Here is a 25,976-nt window from a genome sequence, read left to right as displayed (position 1 = left end):
CTTATAAAAGTAATCAAAGAATAATCAAAATTCAGTGATGGTGGAATGAATATTATGAATGTATTTGAAATCAATATCTAGTTTTTGAATTATTTTTTTATTTCTTTCCCCCCCTCCAGTTATGATGTTCTGGACCCTGAAATATTCTCATTAAATAATTCTGGCATCATAGTCGTGAGAGGAGGAACAGATGACAACATAGGAACCCTGAGTCACTTGCTGATTAAAAGAATACAATCAGGAAGTAGCAGAAAAATAACTGGTAATGGTTATGAATGTGTGAACAGACTAAATCTATTTAACCTAGCTTTCTCCATTACCTTATTTAACATTGTCAGAATTATGAACCACCTCTTACAGGCAAAACGCTGTATGGAGATGGTGAGGTTAGATTAGTACTGGGAATCAGGAGACCCCTTGATTCTACTCCCAGCTCCATCACTGGTTCATTTCGTGACCTTGGGCAAGTCATTTATACCTCCATTTGGGGAAGATTGGAAAGGGTCCCCTGGCTTTCCTAGATCCCAAAGGTCTCTGTGTTTTCCTTCCCCTCACATACTACAAATGGAGACTCATCTTGATATTGGGTGTTTATAGCAGCTGTGGCCAGTATTATCTTTTTTATAGCTTTCCTCAGGGGCCATTGTTGCTATGGAGAGTTTTTAGTGGTGACCTTGACAGAAAGATGAGAGGAGAATACATAAATACATAGCGATTGCCATACTGGCCAACAGCAGATGTTTTGGGGAAGATGCAAGAAGCCCCACAGGGGCAGGTGTAAGATAATATTCGCCTCAAGAAGATCTCATCTTAAATACTCATAGTTAAAGATTGGCTTAAGCCCTGAAGGAGGAGGTCTTATCTGCCTTCTGATATTCTTTTTGTTACTTTGACTGTTACAGCTTTCGATATCCTTGCTATACATTTACATGTCCTGTCCCTTTTGAATTGCTACATTTTTGGCTTTAGTGGCATCCTGTTGACAGTGAGTTCCATAGTCTAATTATGTATTGTGTGAAGAAATGTTTCCTTTTATCATAGACCTGAAATCCAAAATGTGGCTTACATTTATTTTCTTTATTATGGACAGGCTGAGTCCCACACTCCTGCACAAACTCCCTTTTAAATTCCTTAATATATATTATTAGTGTCACCCACTAACTTTCTTTTTAATGCTGCTTGAGTGGCTGTGTCTTTGAACTACTGATGATTGTAAATTAAGTGATTCAAAAGGTTTGGTTAGTTGAAAGTACATGTTAAAAGTTTCAGTAATACATGTTAGGAGGGCAGATATGTTTCAGATAAAGAGCCTCTCTTTTACAGTCCTCTGATAAGCTTCCAGTTTACTCCCTAGAAGTTAAACTACTTCTTCCAAACAGTTCTAGCTTCCTTATCTTTGCAGATCCCGTTTCCAGGGTCTTTGGCTGAGGGCCAAGCACATGATCATTTCACTAGTCCCCTCAGGTAACATATACTGTCCATGTTAAGGAGAAGTAGTAACTAGATACCAGCCCTCCCTGGGTTTCTCTGCAGCAGCTGACTTGAAACTAAGCAAATCTTTCTTGTTATTTACAACTCGGAGCTCATTGTGAATTTATGAAACCCTAGAGCCATTTATATTTCTGTGTTCTAGAATTCTGGAAGTACATATTTTTTTCTAGGGCTCAAGTACTAGAGAAGCTTCACTTCAATCTGAAAGAAGCATTTGCAGTAAGACTTATCTGTAAATCAAAGGCTACTAGATTTTGTAATTCCTTGTGAAGGAGACCTGCCACTAAAGAGCTAATTGCAGTGGTGTTGTAGCCATGTAGGTCCCAGGATATTAGAATGACAAGGTGGGTGAGATAATATCTTTTATTGGACTAATTTCTGTTGATGAAAGAGGTACGCTTTTGAGCTTTCATAGAGCTCTTCTTAAGGACTTGGAAAGGTACCTGAAAAAGAGCAGATCTAAAAAGATCTCTATGTAAGCTGGTCTCTTTCAGAAACAGAAGTTGGTCCCATAAAAGATATTCCATCACTCACCTTGTCTCATTTTAGAGCTAAGTAATTTTCACCATCAACAAACATTGTCACAAAAAAAGAGTGTGATTCATTTCTCCCACCACTTTCCCTCCAAAGAGGGCTTTGCCACCAGTGGGATTTTGGGGAACTTGCTGAATGGCCACTTCCCCTAAAAATTGAATGGCTTCAGGGAGGAAGACTCCTTAATGGAAAAGAGGTTCTGGTTTGGTTTGGAGGATGGACAAAATATTAGGCACATTATTTTGGTTCAGCCAATTTTCCCATCACTACTTTGACCTCCACTTCACTAAAAATATATTATGATATTATAAATATAACTTATTTATAAAAATAATTGTTTATAAAATAATTATAAATTATAATGTTAGCTTTGGCATTTCCTGACTTTTTTGAATATTTAAGTGCAGGTTTAAAATCTTAAGTCAAGTGGTGTGATTTTTCTTATGTTTTTTGAGAATGTTAGCTTAGTTTTAACCAATTATCTTTTCATTTTAAGATCCTGATAAATCTTCAGAGCGCAGCACTAAATTCAGTGAAGCAGATACTCCTCGATCTCAAATGACAAATGATACAGAGTTATCCATTACTCTTTCCGCCAGAGAGCATGAACGGCCTATGTCTAATGCCATTCTGTTAGAGCATTTCACAAAAACCTTTCTGCATTTAAGAAGAGCAATGGTAACATGCACTTTTGAATTAAGATATTTACTACTGCTTTATATTTAGTTTTTTTTAAATACTACACTACCTCAAAAAACTTTTAGATGGGAGAAAACTAGTGATTTTTCATCCTGAGGAAAATGTTCAAACACTGTATATCATATATATACACTTTTTCATACTCGACATAACTACTTCATCTTTCACTTTTTTCATAATTTTTCCTTACCATATTTTCTAAATCCTTCCTTAAAGTATTGCAAGACTTATTTGCTTTTAGTGTTTATTTGTTTATATCCTTTGTTAGAAAAGTTGAAGGCCATGGTGAATAAGTGATCAATCTTGATGTTTTAAAAACTATTTTAATTGTAGCTCTTTTGGGACCCCCTCTGTTCCTCCCAGCTCACCTAAATTCTCACTTAAAAAAAATGACATAGAATGAAGTAATATATAGCTCTGAATATTATTAACATACAAAGCCTTTGCAAACAGTTAAAAAATGTTTTAAGAGCCTTTGTCATTTTAGAATATGTGTAAACCTAGCACTGTAAGTATGGGTACATTTCAAAATATAATACTTTTTCAAATTTCTTCTTTCTTTATTTGTCAAGTCTTAAATTCATGAGGATTTATTTTTTCTACGTCAACATTTGATAATGTAACAAACATCTAAAACGTCTATAACAATACTTAATAAAACCTTTAATGTTCACCTGAAAAATATCTGCATATGGTATTATCTATCTGTAAACACTGAAAGATAAAAATACACAGATTAAATCTTCCTCCTGAAAATAGGGTTATATTCTGAAAGTGGCATTGTGGGCTTTCTATATTTATTGTATCGCAGTTATTACCATATCAAATTAACTCAATTTATAATTTTATTTCCTTTGTCAGCTCTGCAATTTAAACCAGTGATCAGAAAGTTCAAGGCATGTTCTTTCTGAATCAGATATCACAAAAAATAAAGACTGAAACATATTTGCAAATGGAATTTAGTTAATAATTTTGTTGCGTATGGCAAAATAGTGTCCCAGCACACTCTCATGATGCTGTGTAGACTTTCCAAAACTAAGTGTAAAAAAAAAAACAGTAAAAATTATTTTTGTAGCTCTGTAAAAAGTTCTTACTTGGAATATATCAATACTTGCAAGAGAAACACAAAACTAACATCCTGGCAGATAAAGAATTTCTGTTTGTTCAAATCTAGCCCACTTTGGGCTCAGTCCTACTACAGCTTAAGTCAATGTAAGTTTTGTAATAAATATCACTGGGAGAAGGATCAAATCCTTTGACAGTGATGAAATCATTACCTTCTAGTTTCTGTTTGCCTATATGAAATGAGATGCTTGTCTCAGGGCTTATCTACACAGGGATACTCTCAGAAGTTAAGAGAAATTAATTAAAGCTATGAAGACAATGCACATAAAAATAATTCTAGATGGATAAAAGCTACAGCAAAATAAAGCCACTTTACCTCTGAATGAGAGCATCCATATATAAGTCTGTGTTTTGACTTATGCACATTGGACAGCTTTAATTGGTTTGTCTTAATATTCCTGGGAGTCCCCATGTAGACAAGCCCTCTGGGTGGACAAATGTAAACATGACAAACCCCATTTATAGAGTCATAGAATATTAGAGTTGGAAGGGACCTCAGGAGGTCATCTAGTCCAACCCCCTTCTCAAAGCAGGACCAATCCCCAACTAAATCATCCCAGCCGGGTCTTTGTCAAGCTTGACCTTAAAAACCTCTAATGAAGGAGATTCGACCACCTCCCTAGGTAACCCATTCCAGTGCTTCACCACCCTCCTAGTGAAAAAGTTTTTCCTAATATCCAACCTAAGCCTCTCTCACTGCAACATGAGACCATTACTCCTTGTTCTGTCATCTGGTACCACTGAGAACAGTCTAGATCCATCCTTTTTGGAACCCTCTCTCAGGCAGTTGAAAGCAACTATCAATCCCCCCTCATTCTTCCCTTCGCAGACTAAATAATCCCAGTTCCCTCAGCCTCTCCTCATAAATTATGTGCTCCAGCTCCCTGATAATTTTTGTTGCCCTCCAATGGACTCTTTCCAATTTTCCACATCCTTCTTGTAGTGTGGGGCCCAAAATAGTGCTCAGATGAGACCTCACCAATGCTGAATAGAAGGGAATGATTGCGTCCCTTGATCTGCTGGCAACGCTCCTACTTATACAGCCCAAAATGCTGTTAGCCTTCTTGGCAACAAGGGCACACTGTTGATGCATATCCAGCTTCTCATCCACTGTAACCCCTAGGTTCTTTTCTGCAGAACTGCTGCCTAGCCACTTGATCCCTAGTCTGTAGCAGTGTATGGAATCCTTCCATCTTGAGTCTAGGACTCTGAATTTGTCCTTGTTGAACTTCATCAGATTTCTTTTGGCCCAATCCTCTAATTTGTCTAGGTCCCTCTGCATCCTATCCCTACCCTCCAACATATCTACCACTCCTCCCAGTTTAGTGTCATCTGCAAACTTGCTGAGGGTGCAATCCACGGCACCCTCCAGATCATTAATGAAGATATTGAACAAAACTGGCCCCAGGACCGACCCTTGGGGCACTCCGCTTGATACCGGCTGCCAACTAGACATGGAGCCATTGATTGCTACCCATTGAGCCCAGCGATCTAGCCAGCTTTCTATCCACCTTATAGTTCGTTCATCCAGCCCATACTTGCTGGCAAGAATATTGTGGGAGACTGTATCAAAAGCTTTGCTAAAGTCAAGGAATAACACGTCCACTGCTTTCCCCTCATTCACAGAGCCAGTTATCTCCTCATAGAAGGCAATTAGGTTCGTCAGGCATGACTTGCCCTTGGTGGATCCACGCTGACTGTTCCTGATCACTTTCCTCTCCTCTAAGTGCTTCAAAATTGATTCCTTGAGGACCTGCTCCATGATTTTTTGAGGGACTGAGGTGAGGGTGACTGGCCTGTAGTTCCCTGGATTCTCCTTCTTCCCTTTTTTAAAGATGGGCACTTCATGAGCCTTTTTCCAGTCATCCAGGACTTCGCCCGATTGCTATGATTTTTCAAAGATAATGGCAAATGGCTCTGCAATCACATCCACCAACTCCTTTAGCATCCTGGGATGCAGAGCATCTGGCCCCATGAACTTGTGCTCGTCCAGCTTTTCTAAATAGTCCTGAACCACTTCTTTCTCCACAGAGGACTGGTCACCTCCTCCCCATACTGTGTTGCCCAGTGCAGTAGTCATGAAGACAGAGGTGAAAAAAACATTGAGTACATTAGTTTTTTCCACATCTTCTGTTACTAGGTTGCCTTCCCCATTCAGTAAAGGGCCCACACTTTCCCTGACCACCTTCTTGTTGCTAACATACCTGCAGAAACCCTTCTTGTTACTCTTAACATCCCTTGCTAGCTGCAACTCCAAGTATGATTTGGCCTTCCTGATTTCACTCCTGCATGCCTGAGCAATATTTTTATACTCCTCCCTGGTCATTTGTCCAATTTTCCACCTCTTGTAAGTTTGTTTTTTGGGTTTAAGATCAGCAAGGATTTCACTGTTAAGCCAAGCTGGTGGCCTGCCAAATTTACTATTCTTTCTACATGTCGGAATTGTTTGTTCCTGCAACCTCAACAAGGATTCTTTAAAATACAGCTGGCTCTCCTGGCTATATTTGCTGATTTCAGTGAGGTTGCAAGGGCAGAATTTATCTCACTGTGTCTGACATTGCTAATATGTTATAATTGTGTACTTTTGAATTTTATAATAGGAAGCATTTTTTTCAGCACTCCTGCCAGGGGTCATGGTAGACTCTCCATCATTGGCAATGTGACTTACTTCCCTTATGTATTATTATATTGTGAGGCTGAATGTATTGATTTTTGTGCAAAGTAGATTAAGAATCTGGAATGGAAGGTGCTATACAATTACAAAATGTATTGCTGATAAGACCTCAGCTGGAGTATTGTGTCCAGTTCTAGGTACCACGTTTCAGGAAGAATGTGGACAAATTGGAGAAAGTCCAGAAGACAGCAACAAAAATAATTAAAGGTCTATAAAACATGATCTATGAGGAAAGATTGAAAAAATTGGATTTGTTTAGTTTGGAGAAGAAGTCTGAAGTGGGATATAACAGTTTTCAAGTACTTAAAAGGTTGTTACAAGAAGGAGGGTGAAAAATTGTTCTTATTAACCTCTGAGGATAGGACAAGAAGCAATGGACTTGCATTGCAGAAAGAGAGGTTTAGTTGGAGATTAGGAAAAACTTCATAATTGTCAGGGTAGTTAAGCACTGGAACAAATTACCTAGGGAGGTTGTGGAATCTCCATCATTGGAGGTTTTTAAAAACAACACCCATCAAGAATGATCTAGTTATTGCGTAGTCCTGCCTTGAATGCAGGGAACTGTACTAAATAACCTCTCTGTGTTAAATAACCCTTCCAGTCCTACACTTCTATGATTATCATTTTATTAATATATTAAGTTCTTAATGAGGGTGAGTAATTTAAGGAAATCTTCATAATTTTAATGGATTATTTCTATCTAAGTTTTGAGATAGATGAATGACTCTTTGTTCAAAACTATACTTTGAAAATATAACAACATTTTGAAAAAATTATATATAGGTTCTCGCTCATCGTGGTGGCCACTGGACATTGCTTCAAAATACCTGCCGAGAGCTTTGGAACCATAGTCAAGAAGCGCTGTCAATTGCCAAGCATTCACATTCTCTTCAAGGATTATTTCCTATTACCAGAAATTTTCTTATCAGCACAATCTGGTTGCCATTCTATTTGGCATCAGATGCAATCCTTGATATGATAATTGAACTACAAACTAGTAATTCCCTTAAGGTAAACATGTATTTTTATTCATATGTCTATTTTAGTTAGTTCTTTGAATGATATGGAAAAATGGAAAAAGGAATGAGGAGAAATTATTTTCTTGATCATTGATTTTGGTAACTTCAAACAACTGCCCATAATACAGCCTGTGCAGAAGAACAGTATTTCTTAAGTTGTAGAATTATAACTTGCCTTCTAAAAACTTGCTTTACAAGAGACAATAAAAACTGAAGCTATCTATTCTCATTACTATTTGCCTCGATTTTACATTTACCTTTTCCTTTTATCTTTCAGTTTCTGTGTTGCCAATGAGAGCTGGGCAGGAAATGGTTTTCCTCTCCCATGAGAATTTTCAAGATTTTGAAAAATTTTCCATCTCAAATCAGGATGCAAAGTCGGAATCTTGAAAATTTTGCAAACCAAAAATCTGAAATTTGTTTTGGATTGGGTCAATCTAAAAGTTCTGTTTAGAAAATTTTGAAATACTTTCTTTTGATTCCAACCTTTTAAATGTATGTTTACTATAAATTAACTTAAATATTGAAATAAAAATTGGAATGGAATTTGAAAATGAAAATTTAAAATGAAAACCAAAAAAATGTAACTTTTTGACAATTTTGAAACTTTTTCATCAAAAATGTTCAAAATGAGAAACTGATTGTGAACAGTTTTGGTTTCAACAAATTTGCATTTTCTAACAGAAAAAAAGTTTTTCAAAAACTTCCCAACTAGCTTTAGTGCCTGTTACAAAGTATGTGGAGTATCTTCCAAACCACTGATTAAAACAAAACGGAGCCCAATGACCAAGGTGGGAGGGGGGAGTCTATATGGTGAACAAAAGGAAATGGGCAAAAAGAAAAGCAATCTAGAAAGAATTACATTAAAACTGTGTAATTGTTCATTGCAATACAGTTAATTGCATTAAGTTTTGAAACTGTTCATTATAATGTATTATGTTCTACTCATAGATTTTTGATCCCAAAGGAGATTTCTGTGTTCCAAGTTGTGTAGGAGGAATTGCGGATGAGGATGGGGGTTCTAATCTTACTTTTTGCTGCCCTCTTGATGATATCAGTGTGGTTGACTTGAGATGGATATGTGGTCTGGTACTAAGAACTATAGAGCTCATGTATCAAATGAAGAAATGGGAAGCACTGGTACATATAGCTATGCATTTTAATACAGTTACACAGTAAGTATCACTTAAGGGCGTATGGAAAGGAAAAAGCTAGATTATTCATTTAAAACAGAAGTAATTTTGATTTGTAATATTACTTGGCCTTTTCCAGTGAAAGATATGCAGAACAAGTGACTCCACTTCTGGTATATGCACAAAGACAACTTCTGGAGAGAATACAGCAATTCAGAGGCCCAGATAGTCCTCAGCCTCATTTCATAAAATACCAGGGTGATAATGCAAATAAGGTGAACTATTTATTTAATTATTTAGTACTGAATCTCACTGTGAACTAAATCCTGAAAAATGTTTTAATTTATTGTGCTTTTAATAGATTAATAAGATTTCTCATAATGTTGTCAAACAGGAATCTTTAAGGTTAAATTCATGATCAATACAGATCAAAGTTTATGCAACTGTACCATATTATGTGTATGTGACAAGGTACTGTGCCTCTTAATGGCAGTACTGCTTAATGATTGGTCCACCCTGCCATCTGGTGTGACCCTTTAAGACTCTGAAAGGTCTGATTATAGATACCAGGACCTGGAAAATATTGGGAGAGAGGGAGCCATCCTGGGTGTCAGATGTATACAGGAGGAAATTCCATTGTTGTTCCTGTCAGGGGCTGAGGCCAGGAGCCTTACAGAGAGGGCAGAGCAAGGCTTCCCTCTCTCCCAACCAAATGGGCATGAGCTGGCAGAAGAGGACCAGCATAAATGCAGCCTCTTCCCCCATAGCAGGTCAGATAATAGGAGATATCAGGCCAGGGAAGACCTGACCTGCTGAGGTCCCCTGAAGCTTAAGAGCTAATAAAGGAAAGAGGCCAGCTGAAGAAAAGCTGGCAAAGGCTCTACAGCTGGTCAACCTATAACTCCTCTCCAAGAGTAAGGCTCTACTTTAAGAAGGACTGGAGAATCTAATTAATATACCCAGCTACAGGGGGTGAGAACCTATGAGACTCCTTTTAATGAGTGTCTGAAAGGAGTAATTCAGAGAAGAACTGGGAAGGGTTCCTAAAACAGAGACATTTCTCAGAGCAGGGTAGAAGAAGGAAACCAGAGACCACTAGTTGGACTGAGCCAGACAGGATGACTGCCCTGTGTATAGCGGATTAAGGTCCTACTTATGTTGATGACTATTGTTAATCAATGAGACTCCTGGCAAGGGAAGTGTTCTTTGATAAAGATATCTGTCTGGACTTGTTTATAACTTGGGGGAAGGAAAACAGATGCAGGGCCTATGTGGTGTGCCAGGCCTCACTGAAAGGGGGTACACTGGGTACCTCCATGCCATCACATGATCAGAATCTAAATTTGAGGCCTAAAATGCTTGACAGTATCCCTTATAACTGAGAATATGTATCTGGGTGCCATGTGCGCTTCTTGATTAATTAAACTGTGCCCCTTGAAGTACTGCTTTGTTGCTATGTACTTGAGTACTTAACCCATAGAAAGGTCAGAATTACTCATATTGAGCAAGCCTGAATACTTAAAAAGCCAATGAAGAAGAACATGAGAAGCCTGTACCAGGAATTCATACATTCAGAGTTTTCTACCACTCAAAGCCATGATTCTGTATATTTCGCAAATTTAAATACAGCCAGCAAATTCCATTGTAAGACACCAATGGCAGCAAAAAAAATTTTTTTTAAGTTAAGATTTTTTTAAATAAGACTGATGTACTTAAAATCAAGTGTACAGTAATCTGTGCAATATGTTACAATAAGGTAGTATAAAAATGGCAAATGACATAATAATGGCATAATAAAATGGCATAATAAAAACTAATTTTAAATAATCATATTTAATATATTAGTTCAAAGACACCTAACATAAGAACGGCCATACTGGGTCGGACCAAAGGTCCATCCAGCCCAGTATCCTATCTACTGACAGTGACCAATGCCAGGTGCTCCAGAGGGAGTGAATCTAACAGGTAATGATCAAGTGATCTCTCTCCTGCCATCCATCTCCACTCTCTGACAAACAGAGGCTAGGGACACCATTCCTTACCCATCCTGGCTAATAGTCATTAATGGACTTAACCTCCATGAATTTATCTAGTTCTCTTTTAAACCTTGTTATAGTCCTAGCCTTCACAACCTCCTCAGCAAGGAGTTCCATGGGTTGACTGTGCACTGTGTGAAGAACTTCCTTTTATTTGTTTTAATCCTGATGCTCATTAACTTCGTTTGGTAGACCTTAGTTCTTATATTATGGGAACAAGTAAATAACTTTTCCTTATTCACTTTCTCTACACCACTCATGATTTTACATATCTCTATCATATACCCCCTTAGTCTCCTCTTTTCCAAGCTGAAAAGTCCTAGCCTCTTCAGTCTCTCCTCATATGGGACCTGTTCCAAACCCCTAATCGTTTTAGTTGCCCTTCTCTGAACCTTTTCTAATGCCAGTATATCTTTTTTTGAAATGAGGAGACCACATCTGTACGCAGTATTGAAGATGTGGCCGTACCATGGATTTATATAAGGGCAATAAGATATTCTCTGTCTTATTCTCTATCCCTTTTTGAATTATTCCTAACATCCTGTTTGCTTTTTTGACTGCCGCTGCACACTGTGTGGACGTCTTCAGAGAACTATCCACTATGACTCCAAGGTCTCTTTCCTGATTAGCTGTAGCTAAATTAGCCCCCATCATATTGTATGTATAGTTTCCAATGTGTGTTACTTTACATTTATCCACATTAAATTTCATTTGCCATTTTGTTGCCCAATCACTTAGTTTTCTGAGATATTTTTGAAGTTCTTCAAAGTCTGCTTTGGTCTGAACTAACTTGAGCAGTTTAGTATCATCTGCAAACGTTGCCACCTCACTGTTTACCCCTTTCTCCAGATCATTTACTCTCAGACAGTTTTGAGAGGCAGGATGCTATGCTCTGTACAGACATATATTGGTCCAGATCCTCAGCTGGTGTAAATTGCCATTGTTTCATTGAAGTTAATGTGACTCTGCCAGTTTATACCAGTTCTGGGTATATAGTCCACTAAAAAATAATTTACTTTTTAATTGTCTAAAGGAGCATACCATGATTCTTACTCATTTGTCCTAATAATACAATAATATTTTATGAGAAACATGACAGATTGAAAGCTCTGATATGTAATAGTGTACTGCATGTCGTTGTATGGTTCTTAATTCTGGCAAGCAAGAAATGAGGTATAGTTTTAAGTATGTAGATGTCTTGGGCCTAAATTTCCAAACTTGAATGCCTGAAGTTAGGCATGTGATTTTACATCTAGATTCTTAAATAAGAGGCCTGATTTTCAGAGGTGCAGAACATCTGAAGCTCTTGTTGATTTATACAGCATTTTCAGGTACTTATTATTTTTGAAAATCAGACCTCTTTTATTTAGCCATCTAAATATGGATTTAGGTGCCTAACCTGGCGAACCCACATTACAAAATATTGTCCATTTTAAGTATAAATAAGTGACTAAGTGGAAAACCTTCTTTTTTTAGATAAATTGCAGAAACTTCATTGGAAAACAGTTGCGTATTGCCAGCACATTTAATGAAGTGACAGTTTCTGGACACCATTTTGTTCCTGAGATGCCAGATACTTATACAGGTCAGAACACATTCCAATATAATCCAGTCCTTTCTTTCTCCAAAAAATTTTGTTTTGCATTAATTTTTGCCCTACCTCAGAATATCTCTTTCATACAGATTTAGAAGCTGATTTTCAGCTCCATGTGTCCCACTAAGTTCTCTTATCTTGCAGTATAAGCCTCCTTTCTCTTCATGTTGTCTTCTGTATCTTTACATTGTTTGCTTATCCAGCTGTTTCTCTTTGCTTTCTGTTTTTACAAATGTATGAGTGCTTCAGAATATTGTTTTGGGGGGAAGCTAGGATATGACAAATAGAAAGAAAACAAAAAAAAAAAAAGCTTAGGTGCATTGTAATGGTAAGAAGAGCTTTTCAAATCTATTCAAATTGGATAATAGTGAAAAGTTTAAAGCCTTGGCAGGTCCTTCAGAAAGAAAAAGAAGACATGGTTCTAAATATCACATGTGTGTCAAGGTTTCATGTACAAGAGAGGATGTGGGGGTTGAATTAGGCACATTGAGTAAAATCACTGAACAATAGATGACATTGAGAGTATAATATAAAGACAGCATTCTTGCTCTCACTTCTGGTGCCCAATGCTCCATCTATTACTTACAACAATAAAACATATCTGAAAAATTTAAAAGTTGTGTTATTGACTGTCTCTTAATGCTTTAGATTTATGTTCATAAAACAATTGGAAATCTAATCAACCCAGTGTATTAAATTTATTTTGTCTAATAGTTGAACAATTACTCAATTATGTCTTTGCTCTTATATTTTCACTGTAAAATATAAAAATTCTTCCTAATTACTACTTCCTTTTAGATGGCAGTCAAGCACAAGCCCTGGTTTGTGTCCCTCTTGATGTGACAGACACACTGAAATGTTTCAGAGAAACCCTAAAAAAATCTAAATACCACAGCAGAGCACTTAGACACAGCAGAAAATTGCTTTCACTATTTCTTGCTCACACACAAGGTAAGGTGTTTGTTATGGTGTCCCTTAATTATCAAATGTGTGTGGTTCCAAAGCACCCCTATAACAAATGACTGCATCTGGTACATATTTTTAGTAGCAAATATTGGAAAATCAGTTTTTAAAATCCAGTGATAGTTGTTGAGAGTAAAATAATAGTCACTTTTATTTAAAGAAAAATTCTGAATTCTTGTGAGGCCATAATGTAATCAGGCATTTTTCTGTTTAAGAACATAAGAACGTCCATAGTCATTTAAAAAAAAAAAAAAGGAAATATTTTTTCATACAACACAGAGTCAACCCGTGGAACTCTTTGCCAGAGGATGTTGTGAAGGCCGAGACTATAACAGGGTTCAATAAAGAACTAGATAAATTCATGGAGGATAGATCCATCAATGGCTATTAGCCAGGATGAGCAGGGATGGTGTCCCTAGCCTCTGTTTGCCAGAAGCTGTGAATGGGCAACAGGGAATGGATCACTTGTTGATTACCTGTTCTGTTCAGTCCCTGTGGAGCACCTGGCATTGGCCACTGTCGGAAGACAGGATACTGGGCTAGATGTAGGATGACCAGATAGCAACTGTGAAAAAATGGGATGGGAGGTAATAGGTGCCTATATAAGAAAAAGTCCCCCAAAATGAGACTGTCCCTTTAAAAACAGAACATTCGGTCACCCTAGCTAGATGGAACTTTGGTCTGACCCAGTATGGCCATTCTTATGTTCTTCATTACAGCTTCATTCATTCATTACAGCTTTCATTATCCATTTAATTCTTGTTGCCCTTTTTTGGCCTGAGTTGTTAGCCAATATTTGGGCCTCTTGATGAGTTATTTTCATTAGGAGGAGAAGTTGAAGATAATGATAGGAATATCTCTAATACAGTCCTGTTTTTTTTTTTACAAGGATTGTATATAGAGTTCTGTTTCCCTGAACATAATAGAAACAAAGAACAGCAGGCAGTTTCTTTTTTCAGAAATCCAAGTCTGCCTTTCCAGTGAGTACTGTGCTTCAGAAAAGCTTCTGTCTCTTGGTTTCCTCGCAGTACCACATGCATGACTGCATCTTATGTTTCTGCTGGTTTTCTTCGGAATTCACACTCAGACATACATCTGTAACCAGTATCTTAGCCTTTGCATTTGCAAATAGTTTCAGTTAACCCCCTCTTATTTTCCCTGAGTAACTTCTTGTTCAGGCCTTGTCCTGCACCCAAGTACCTTGAGATGTGGCTTCTTATTACTGCAATTGCTACGTAAAGGAACATTTGATTGCTCCCCCCCATTTAGCCTGAAAGAAGAGCACTTAGGACAGTGAGGCCTTTGATTATCTATAGGTCAAAGACCCTCATGAAGGCAGCCATTTTCCAACATCACAACATTTATTTTTCAAAACACTGTGAATCGCAACTTTTAAAAAAATAAATGCAAGTAGATCAGCATTTATGAACATATCTACAATATGGTCAAATGTAGCCTCCTGAGTTTAAAACTGCCTATATTGCATTGCGTATGCAGTGTTGTTGCAGCTTTGTTAGTCCCAGGATATTAGAGAGACAAGTGGGTGAGGTAATATCTTCTGTGGAGCCAGCTTCTCTTGGTGAGAGAGGCAAGCTTTCGAGCTTCAGGAGCTGAAGAAGAGCTCGGGTTAAACTTGAAAGTTTGTCTCTCTGACCAACAGAAATTGATTCAATAAAACATATTACCTCACTGTCACATTCCAGTGTGTAGTCCAAACCTGTGAAGGATTGTGTCACCACCTGCCCTGCACTCTTGGGTGCCTCACAGTGCTTTGCTGTTGTAGCTCCCAAGCCGTGCCACTCACAAACAACCTGCCAGTGTGCAGTTCACACCTTGAGTGTCTGTGTATAGCTGTAGTTATGGTCCAGCAGCTCTGACCACAGCAGCCTGTCAGCAACACTCCAGTCACACTCTGGCTTTGACCAGCTGTGGTTACTACCTGCAGGGTGACTCCAACACATCCTAGTCCCAATTTTCCCCCAAAACATGTATTCTGCATCCTCCAAGCCTCTCCTGGACAGTTCAGTTATTAGAGGTCTGTTGCCCCTGTAAAGGATCAATCAATATTCAACAGTCTCCTACTTTAACTGGATTTACCAAACAGTTCAGTTTAAACACAGCACTGGTTTGGTTTAGATTAAAAAATAGTTTATTAACAAAACTAATAGCTAAAACTTAACAAGCTAGACTTGGTTCCAGGTAAAATCCTTACCACATGTTCACAGCAACAGGGCTAACCAAATTCTCAAATCAGAACCCTTCCCAAAGTTCAAAGACTGGGTCCTTTGTTTTAGGTGAAAGAGAGAGAGGTAGCTTGGACTTTTCCAGCCCTTTCCTTTATAGTCCAATTAACCTTTAAAGTGAGTTCTTCTGAGGGTTACCCTTCAAAGCAAAGTTTATTCAAAGAGGGCAACGTAGAGTCTGCTGGTGAAGGAGACTCCATGCTCTTTGCTTTGTCTTCTGCTATCTCCTCTGCTTGCAGTTTCTAAGACCCTGTTTACTTATGTGAGGTAAACTTTTTTTTTCATTCCGAATACTTCTGTCTGGCCAGGGTTGTGTGGTTTCAAACACATGCTAAGAACACATACAGGGAGATTTCATAACTTTATATATAATGTTGCTACATACATTTCACCATCATATTATTGACCACGGAGTTATTAGTATTCAAATGATACCTCACAGGAAGTATTTTGTACAAAAATTATTACAGTAGTGTGTAGGATGTGAATACAGGGATGCTTTAGGTCACACTCACCTACCTTGTCTCATCTTACACTGCGGTAATACCGGTTACTGATGTGTATATAAGGTACCTATTGTGTCTTGGTAAAGGGCACATTCCTGAGAAAGGTACAATTTTCAGGTCCTTCCCTAAGAGAATGCAAAAGGCAAAAGAGGCTTGCCAAAAACACTTTTTAGTAGAGAGGCTTATGCACTCCTCTTCAGATCCTGGAGTGGCTGAGACTGATAAAGCATGAGAAAACCTCTTCAAGAAGTGTTCCAGTGAGCACAGGATCAGCTTACAGCTCTGAGACTTAGGTCTCAAAGAAACCTTCCTTCTGAGACCAAAAACCCCCCATCTGTGATCGGGGGAGGAAGGAGTATTACCTCACTGTCACATTCTGGGATGCAGTCCAGCTTGGTGAGGGGCTTTGTCATCCCTTCCTAGCAACCTTGGGTTCCTCACAATACCTTGCCAAAGTGAACCGTTCACAAACAGCCTGATGGCATGCAAGGCACAACCTGAGTATCTGTGTGTAACTGCAGCCTGCTAGCCACACATGGGTTACACTCTTGGTATACTTGGTTATACTGCAGGATGACCCAAACACACGCCCAGTCTTAGATTTCAGCCCAGAAATGAATGTCTTGTGCTGCCCAGCCCTCTCCTGGACAATACAAGTTATATTAAGTCTGTTATTTCTTTAAAATAATAATATGCACACAAGTTGTCAGCCCAAATGGAATTTCCCAGACACTTCAGTTTAAACACACTGGAATAGATAAAATAATAAAATAAGTTTATTAACTGCAAAGAGAGAAATTTAAATGAGTACAAGAAATGAGGCATAAAAATCAAATGGTTACAAGAAAAATAGATAAGACATTTACTATTACCTAACTTAACAAACTATATTAGATGCAAGCAAAGTTTCTCACCACATGCTTTCTGCAGTCTTACTGACCAAACCCTACAGGGTCAGGACCCTTTCTCCCAGAGTTCAACAAATACCTCTTTTGTTGCTTCAGATGCAGTGAATCTGATGGGCAGGGTGCCTGAGGCTAGTTGTCCCCCTCGTTTATAGTTTCAGTTCCCCTCTTGAAAAACATTTCCAACTGGTCACCAGGAGACACAAAGTCTGTGTTGAAGGAGGCTCACTGCTGTGTTTTTCTCACCTTTTTGAGCATCCTTTGTTTCTCTTCCTGGTTGATGACTCTGTTTACTGCTTAAATGTAAATTAAACAGCGCACACATTCCTTTGTTTAGGAACCTTTGACAACCTCATTTTGGGCAAGGCTGTGGGGTTTGGAACATACAGTAATAACATCATACAGGGAAATCTTACAATGTTGCCACACACATTTTATCAGGACAGTACTGACCAGCAAATTATGAGTTTTCAGATGATACCTTACGAGCCATACTTTGTACAAAGATTATTACAATAGTATGTACACTATGAATACTGGGATGTATTCTGTCACAGAGATCTTCTTGGCTACTGCCATCTAGCATTACTAAAGAAGTGCAGACAACAATAGAAGATCTGGTGTTTGATGGATACAATTGGTTTAATGCTAAAACTAATTGGTAGAACTGGTCAAAAAAAATTTGACCAAATATTTTTACAATGGAAACCAAAACTTTTTGTGGAAATATAGCTGTTTTTATGAAAGTGTCATTGGGAAAGTTTCTCAGGTCTATGATGGAATGTCAGTGAGGAGTAGGAGGAGCAAGAGACCCATGCTCCAAAATAGCTAAGCAGTTGGCTGGGATATGGGAGACCCAGCTTCAAGTCCCTGCTCTACTTGATTCAGAGCAGGGACTTAAATCTGAGTCTTCCACATCTCAGATGAGTGCCGTAACATGGTGCTATTGGCTTTTCTGAGGGAGGGGTCTCTCTTTCTCTCTCTTCCCCTCGCCCTAAAAAATCAATTCTGAACCTTAGAAACCTTCCCATTGAAAGTTTCATTGAAACATACATGAAAAGTTTTGGTTCAATAAAAAAAATTAGTTGAAAATATTCCCAGCCAGCTCTCGTTACTATACTCAGAAGGTTTAGATGGCCTTAAAAAGAGAAAAAGATACCAGAGGAGGAAATCATCCCCCTTCATTATTTGTTCACCTTGCAATGTCATCATCAAGGCAGCTAATTTGAGTCCTTGTTCGGGAGTCATGTACATTTTCTGGAGTATCTTTTTCTTCCCTTCTGTTTTTCAGAACCATTTGTTTTATTTTTGTGGGGCCTGGAACCTCACCACTACAGACCAGTGAGTCTAGAGTTCACAGAGGTGGGGTATTCTATAGAAATCCAGACCTCCCCACCTACCAGCCCAGTCCCCAATCCCTTTTCAGAGACCCCTTTCACAAGTGTCTTACATCAAGAAGGGGAGTCCCTTCTGAGTCTTGGTGCAGTGGAAGAAATGCCTCTATAATACAAAGGGAAGGGGTTTTATTCCTAATTGTTTCCAATAATGAAGGAAAAAAGGGGTCTGGTGCCCATTTTTAGACTTGACACAGCTAACTATCTTCAGCTGCAGATTCAAGTTCTAGGTGATAAAACTACCCTCTGTAATTTTTTTCATTGAGACGCAAAACTGGTATGCAGTTCTCAACCTCTAAGATGCTTATTTTCACATAGTAATTCATCCTGCTCATCCTCCTGTGGTTCTGAGTGGGTATTTTCCACTATCTACAGAATGTTCTGCCATTTGGTCTATTGACATCAATGAGAGTCTTCACCAAAGGCCCTTGTTATGTGAGAAAATGAGTCTGGATTTATCCATACTCCGATGATTGGCTCATTTGAGGGAAATCTCCACAATGTGACCAACTTGACATGTTGCTTTTTGTAGTTTATACAGATAGGGTAAGAGATCAAGCTACTTAGACCCAGAGATTATTCAGCTAGATTTCTACTTGCATTAAGTTATACTATGAATATGCGCATTTAGACCCACCATTCAACATTATAGTTTACTTCATGATGGCTCAGGCAGCTGCCACAGTTTCTTTGAGAAGTGTTCCAATCTGAAAAATTTGAATGGCAACAACATAGGGTTCAGTACATACATTTACACAAAATTACTCCTTAATAGAGACATGAAAATCTGATGCCCACTTTGGCAAAACTGTCTTGTAGTTGCTATTCAGGTAGACTCTGAGCATCCACCTCCTATGATTTAGTTTACTGCTTGTTAGTCACCAGGAGTGGAATAATATCGACAGGCACTTGGGGAAGAAGAAACAGTTACTTACTTTATAGTACTTGTGATTCCTCTAGAGGTGTATGTGACAGGTTGGATCACAGAAACCCCCCTTGGGAACTGCCAACTGATGTGCTGAGACTACTTCTGAGACCATTTTCCCTGGCAGCTTGGGACTTCAGTGCCCAGCCTGGTTTGAGCCAGACACACTAGCTTGCTACAAACGCAGACCCAGGTCTGAACCATGTCCCCCAACAGCTGCAGGCTTAACTGAAAACAGCTTAAGAACCATTCCTGTCTCTAACACTCAGATGCCCAGCTCCCAGTGGGATCCAAACCACAAATAAATCCATTTTACCCTGTATAAAGCTTAGATAGGATAAACACATAAATTGTTTGTCCTCTGTAACACCGATAGAGAGAGATGCGCAATTCCTTCTCCCCAACCCAGGTATTAATACATATTCTGGGTTAATTAATAAGTAAAAAGTGATTTTATTAAATATAAAAAGTAGAATTTAAGTGGTTCCAAGTAATAACAGACAGAGCAAAGTGAATTACCAATCAAAATAAAATAAAACATGCAAGTCTAAGCCTAATACCGTAGGAAAGTGATTACAGATCAAATCTAACCCTCAGAGATGTTCCAGTAAGCTTCTTTCACAGACTGGATGCCTTCCTAGTCTGAGCACAATCCTTTCCCCTGGTACAGCCCTTGTTCCAGCTCAGGTGGTAGCTAGGGGATTTTTCATGACTGCCACCCCTTTGTTCTGTTCCACCCCCTTATATACCTTTTGCACAAGGCGGGAATCCTTTGTCCCTCTTGGGATTCCCACCCCTCCTTCTAAATGGAAAAGCACCAGGGGTTAAAGACGGATTCCAGTTCAGGTGACATGATCACATATCACTGTAAGACTTCAAGCCTTCATTCCTCCTAGCCTGACTCACAAGAAGACCTGCAAGCAAACAGAGCCATCCACAGTCAATTGTCCCGGTTTATGGGAGCCATCAAGATTTCAAACCACCATTAATGGCCCACACTTTGCATAACTAAAATAAGACCTTAGAGTTATATTTCATATTTCTAATTTCAGATACAAGAATGATATATTCATACAAATATGATGACCACACTCAGTAAATTATAAGCTTTGTATAGCTTATGCAGGAGATCTTTTGCATAAATCATATTCCAGTTACATTATATTCACACTCATTAGCATATTTTCATAAAATCATATAGAGTGCAACACAGTGTATTCCACAACCGATGCTTCTTCGGCACAACTACAGAATCTTATAACACCTGGATTCTATACTAGCAAAGGAATTGAGGAACACTTGGGGTCACCCCAACTTTTATGCCATATGGTGTATGAGGACAACCTCAGCGAATATGGACAACACTTCTTGAAGAACCACAGTTATAGAACATCATGTCTGCAATGATTCCAGCATCCTTCACTGTGTAAAATAGAAGCCCAAAGAATATTTCTGAATTTGCTGTAGATCTCTGGATTGACATTATGTTGAGTTGCTGACTGAGTTTCTGGTCCTGGAAAATTTCTCCTTGAAAGCTACATGGGACAAATAGGAACATTTAAAAACCTACTTGTTTAGCATGCTTTCAGACTAAATCCAGAGTATAAGTAATGCTCAGTGTATCACAGTTCATTTATTCAGGACAAATTAATATATACTACAGGGAAAGAAAATGTTTCTGAAAAATGCAGCCTGATTTTCTGCTCCCATGTTTATTCACTTTTAGTTACAAGTTACCTATTCCTTCTGTTTCCTTCTAACCTGCTATTATAAAGATGAGAAATGCCATGTAGAAATCATACACTGAAAATATTTTGTTTGGGTGATATGGTGTAGACGCATTTATGTGAAGGAAATATGGCTGTAACCTATATTTAGTAAATAAATTATATTTCTGATCTAGAAACCGTTGGAAGAGTACCCAATCAGATCTTTACAAATGGAAAAGTGGAATTTAGTGTGGGAGCTGAACTGACATTTCTACCAAAACCACCTGACCTTTCTCAAGAAAAATATAATTTCCCCAGTATGGTCGAAAGCAGACCATTACCTGAGTCACAGCTCTCAGTAGTTGTCTCTTCATATGAAAAAACTATTGGTAAGATATTTACATATTTTTGTTTACAGCTAATACAAACAACTCTGTATAACTATGTTCATGTTCCTCTTCATGCAGTTTTATTCTCTGTCCCTTTCATGTCAAACAGTCTTCACAGCAGGTATTCCCCATCCCCATAGTGTTTATGGGACAGCCCCTGCCCTCCCCCACTGCCTCAATAAAAAATAATTTTCCCAGTACGATCCAAAACAAGCCAATACCTCAGTCACAATTTTCAGTAGTTATCTCTTCATATGAAAAATGTTACTTCAGTGGAGCGTCACTGATTTACACCAGTTGAGAATCTGGCTCATGATTTTATCATCTGACAGTGTCCCTTTACTTCTTTTTATAGACTTTTCCCAGGAAACCATTTGACAGCTAAGGGGGTTTATGATTTTTTTAAACTGCTGTAGGCAACCTGTAGAAATCAGAGAATTGCGTTTTTATCATGAATGCTTATTTTCAATCAGGTTCTGTCCATTTAGTAGGTCTGAAACAGATTCACATGTATGTCCTGCTCTTGCTCCAGTTGGAGATAGTGGGAATAGGATTGAGTCCATAGTTACACATTTCAAATTAAAATATCCTCAAATCGTCAGAAACCTTTACATAAAATATTCATAAACTTATTTACTATTTCCTGTGTGCAAATTTATTTCCGTTGCAAAGTTGTTCAAGATACAATAATGGTTTTAATGTTATAATGGATTTTTTCTTATTGATGAAAAACAGAAATTCTTCAAATAAATAACCAGCGAGACCTCAAGGTGCAGGCTCTGCATGAACTTGGAAATCTTCACTTTTATGCAGGAAAGAAGAGGTACATAATCTCTGGATGAACAGTAGATACAAAAATGATACAGTTTTTATTTTTGTAATTTTATCAATAATTTTCCTGACTTTCAGCTCTTCTACAAGTTAATCTGCTGTCTTCATTTCCATGTTGTTCTCCCATCCATTTTCTCTAACTGTATTAAACAATGGCTTTCTTTGGAACCAATATATATGTGTCTTTATAAAATAACTGTGTCATTTACCATACAGCTATTTTTTCTTAGTAATATATTGTCTAGTGAGATGATCAAAAATTCTGTTTTTTGTGTTACAAATTAGATTCCAGTTTTATGTTTGAATAAGAATTATTTGTAGCTGATAGAAAGCAGAATAAAACTCTTCTTCTGCTACAAAAGATGTCAGCAATATGATGGATGCATTTTTGTGTGTTACAGATCTGCTTTTAAATATTGGTGTCAAGCCCTTGATGAAACACTCAAAATAGCTGATGTACTTGACAACTGGCAAGAGTTAGAAGGCTTTTCAAAAAATGTTCCTGACGACTTTACAGATGGAAGTTCTAAACATTTTAGTGAGAAATGTATTTATCAGGCTGGAATTTGGGGGTGCTTGCATGCAGCAGTTTTAGCAGCTAAGATAGCTCAGTAAGTATTTTATTTTTTAATGTATTTCTTTAGATTTTAGAACTCCACACCAACAAATGCCAATCCAAGGCCTTGAGTGCCCCTGACATAAATTAAAAAACATATTAAAGAGGAGTTATAAAACAAAATCAGTCAAAGCAGCTGCACTTCTCCTGTTACCCTGATGATGTCTCTTGCTAATTAACAGTGAGCATGCCCAATACAGTATAACTGTAAATTCCCACACTGTTTTTCCTTAAAACAAAAATTAATCCCCCAGCTTTCTCAGCCTTCTTCCAATTCCCAGTCAAGCACATGAACTTTGTAGCATACCCAGAAGGTAACAGATTTGAGCTATTTTAGATCAGCATGTGGAGAGTATTCTAAAGGCAAGTGGCCCTCCTTGAGAACACTCTGTGGACAGCCCCGTCTGTCAACAATGCCCTCTGATTTTAACTGTAGCTGTATGGCATAGGGAGGGATCATAGGAATAGAATAATAATATATGTATAAAACATAAAAATCTAATAAATGATTGACAAATTGTAGCCAAAAGGACTTTACATCCTTATTAATTTTCAATAGAAATATCAACATTTTCAAGTTAGTGCTCTTAATGAATATTAATATATTGGGGCAAATTTAATGGGGAAAATAGTAAATTTTCTGATTAATCTTAGATCAGATGAAGTTTTATTTGTTGTGTGCAGGATTACCACAAATAACTACATCAGCCAAGCTATCGTATGCATACTATTAAAAGACCATAGTTAAGATTCTGTTTTGTGCCTCTAAGAGGCACAGCACAGAATTAGCAGCAGAGGGGCAGGAGGGGGGAAAGGGGCAGGGTCATAGGTGGCTTAAATTACCTTTTGTGGCCACTGATCCTGAGCTGCTCTGCAGCCCTAGGTGTAACTTAAGCTGCAGCCTGTTCCTGGCTGCCTTGGGCAACAGTGCACCCAGAATCTCTGCAGCACAATGGCCTCATTCACAGTACCCTTCCACCCCATGCAAATGTCACAGTTCAGGGCAACTGCACCTCTATTCCCCCTCTGTGGTCCACCAAGGTCACCCATGTCAGCAGCTGTTACCTCTGTTGGGTAGCAGCCCTCAACTGTCTGCCTCCTGACCAGGGTTTTTTCAGGCTGTGCAAGTTCCCTGCCTACATTGATATTCCCAGCAAGCTAGACTGCCTAAACAGGGTACTATCTCCTGTTTGCTTTCTCTTCAAAGGCTGTGGACAGCCTAATGGCCTACAGCTATGAATTACAATATAGCTCTTTATAAGTAAACACATTTATTCTGAAGCTAAGAGCATAACCGAGAAAACATATTAAAACAATAAAAGAATCTACATGCATGCTAAAAAGCTTACAACAGGTCACCCCAACTCCAGTCTCTGGCTCTGATAAGTATCACTCCATCAAAACTCACAACTATGTTTTCCCTGTGGTTACAAGTTCATGATTATCTCAGATTCAGAACTGGAACAATCAGGAATAGTTCAGCCTTTTCCTTTTTATAGCATGGGCCTTTGATCTTGATCCCATGTAATAGGTTATCAGCAGACAGTGACCCCTCCTCAGGTTATATTTTCAAAAGGCTGGGTTTCTGCATTCCTCAGAGATGTGGAATTTGCATTCAGCTCCCCCTACATACTCCCCAGGAAAACCATTTAACACTTTTTGTTCCACAAGTCCATTCTTATTTGGCACATTGTTCAATATAGTCCTTTGATCCTCTAGGTCTCACATATGTAACATATCCCCACACTGGAGGTAACATACAACACTGGCCCACAATTATACATAACCTATTCATTTAATACAATGGACCCCAAAGATACTTAAATGTAATTCAGTTAGGTCTCCCAAGGATGTTGCAGGAAATTGCCATATTTGTCAAAGCTAGGGCTTGTGAGGGAGTCCTGGGAAAACAGCCTTACAGCTGTCTTCCTCAGTTCCTGCAGGGGGGGAATCCTTTTCCATCAATGTCCAGGTCTTTTAGAGCCCATTTATGCTGCCCTTTTACCCAAAGTAATGGGTCTGGAGCAGAGGTAATGATTTTGCCCCATAAAATGCAAAAGATTAAAGCACCTTGCACATATTATACACAGAATAGTGGCCAATAGTCATGAAATCTCTGGTGAGATATTATGAGGGAGAATATAACCACATATCTATTTGTTTCTCTTTTTTCTATATAGGTTCTTATACTGCCCTCATCACCATAATATTGAGATCCTTCCAGTAGTTCATTAAGCCATGTGATTTAACATTTTCCAATCTGGAAAACTGCTAGAGTTCATTATTAATAATAATAATGATAGTAGGGAAAACAAGCTTTGTTAATTAACATAAATTAATAAACACATTCAAATGTCTTGCTTATATGTTATACTTACTCAGGTACATATTGACATCAAGTGTGAGACTAAGAACTAAATGCTGCATTTTCTCTGCTATACTGTTTAAGGTAAGGATATATTTTCATTTAGAATTTATTCAGTAGTTGGCATATTGTTTTCAAGGTATAAAGCTTAATAAATGACCAATGATATGAAAATATTCCTGTATCAAATTATGTAGAGTCAAGATTGAAGGTAGATGCCAATGTGTGCACATTAAGTTGTGTTCATTATGGGGTTTTTAACATTATTTCTGTATTTTAGTCTCAAAAATTATCATTTCAATAAGAAGTTAGTCTCCCAGAGAAGAAATAAAATATTGAAATGTGAAGATGGCTAAAACATTTGCCAGTCAAATAGATCTTTTTTCTTCTTGAAGTAGATACCATCAATATCAGCAGGGTGCTTCTTGTCACAGATCACTACAGATTCTTCATAGATTGTCATACATTTTTAACTAGGTAACTGGGAGTATAGAAACTTTACAAAAATTCACTGCAGAATGTTTCTTCTGATGCAAAATATTGACTATTCATGCTAAAATTTCAACCGTGTTAGAAGTTTCTTCTAAAAGGAATGGCAGTACATTCAAATGAATAAAAATTTCACTTACAAAGAAAGTAAGATCCTTAAATTAAGAATGCAACCTTTTGAAAAGCCGGAGTAAAGATGTTTCTTTATACTCTGGGAATGGAGATTTGAGGCATTTCTAAAAACAGGGATCCTGAAAGAGGATCACAATATCCTGTCAACTGGACTTCTTAAGGTACAGGGCTCTATTGCATCAGAAACTTAATCAACTTCATCCA

At 38.0% G+C, this 25,976-nt stretch overlaps 1 protein-coding gene across 1 annotated transcript in view; it reads left to right on the top strand.

Annotated features, from left to right (window-relative positions):
- The window catches only part of CFAP54 (cilia and flagella associated protein 54), a 226,138-nt gene that overhangs the window by 112,531 nt on the left and 87,631 nt on the right, over nucleotides 1-25,976 (top strand). Inside the window, 11 exon segments of the mRNA XM_030548506.1 lie at nucleotides 120-262; nucleotides 2,522-2,703; nucleotides 7,307-7,534; nucleotides 8,494-8,717; nucleotides 8,815-8,950; nucleotides 12,188-12,296; nucleotides 13,104-13,256; nucleotides 21,145-21,339; nucleotides 22,075-22,162; nucleotides 22,572-22,781; nucleotides 25,169-25,235. Coding sequence (XP_030404366.1) covers nucleotides 120-262; nucleotides 2,522-2,703; nucleotides 7,307-7,534; nucleotides 8,494-8,717; nucleotides 8,815-8,950; nucleotides 12,188-12,296; nucleotides 13,104-13,256; nucleotides 21,145-21,339; nucleotides 22,075-22,162; nucleotides 22,572-22,781; nucleotides 25,169-25,235 — 1,735 coding nt within the window.

Source organism: Gopherus evgoodei, chromosome 1 (assembly GCF_007399415.2).
Source record: "Gopherus evgoodei ecotype Sinaloan lineage chromosome 1, rGopEvg1_v1.p, whole genome shotgun sequence".
Classification (NCBI taxonomy): domain Eukaryota; kingdom Metazoa; phylum Chordata; order Testudines; family Testudinidae; genus Gopherus; species Gopherus evgoodei.
Note: the sequence above shows the minus strand (reverse complement) of the source record. Positions and strands in the feature narration are given on the sequence as shown.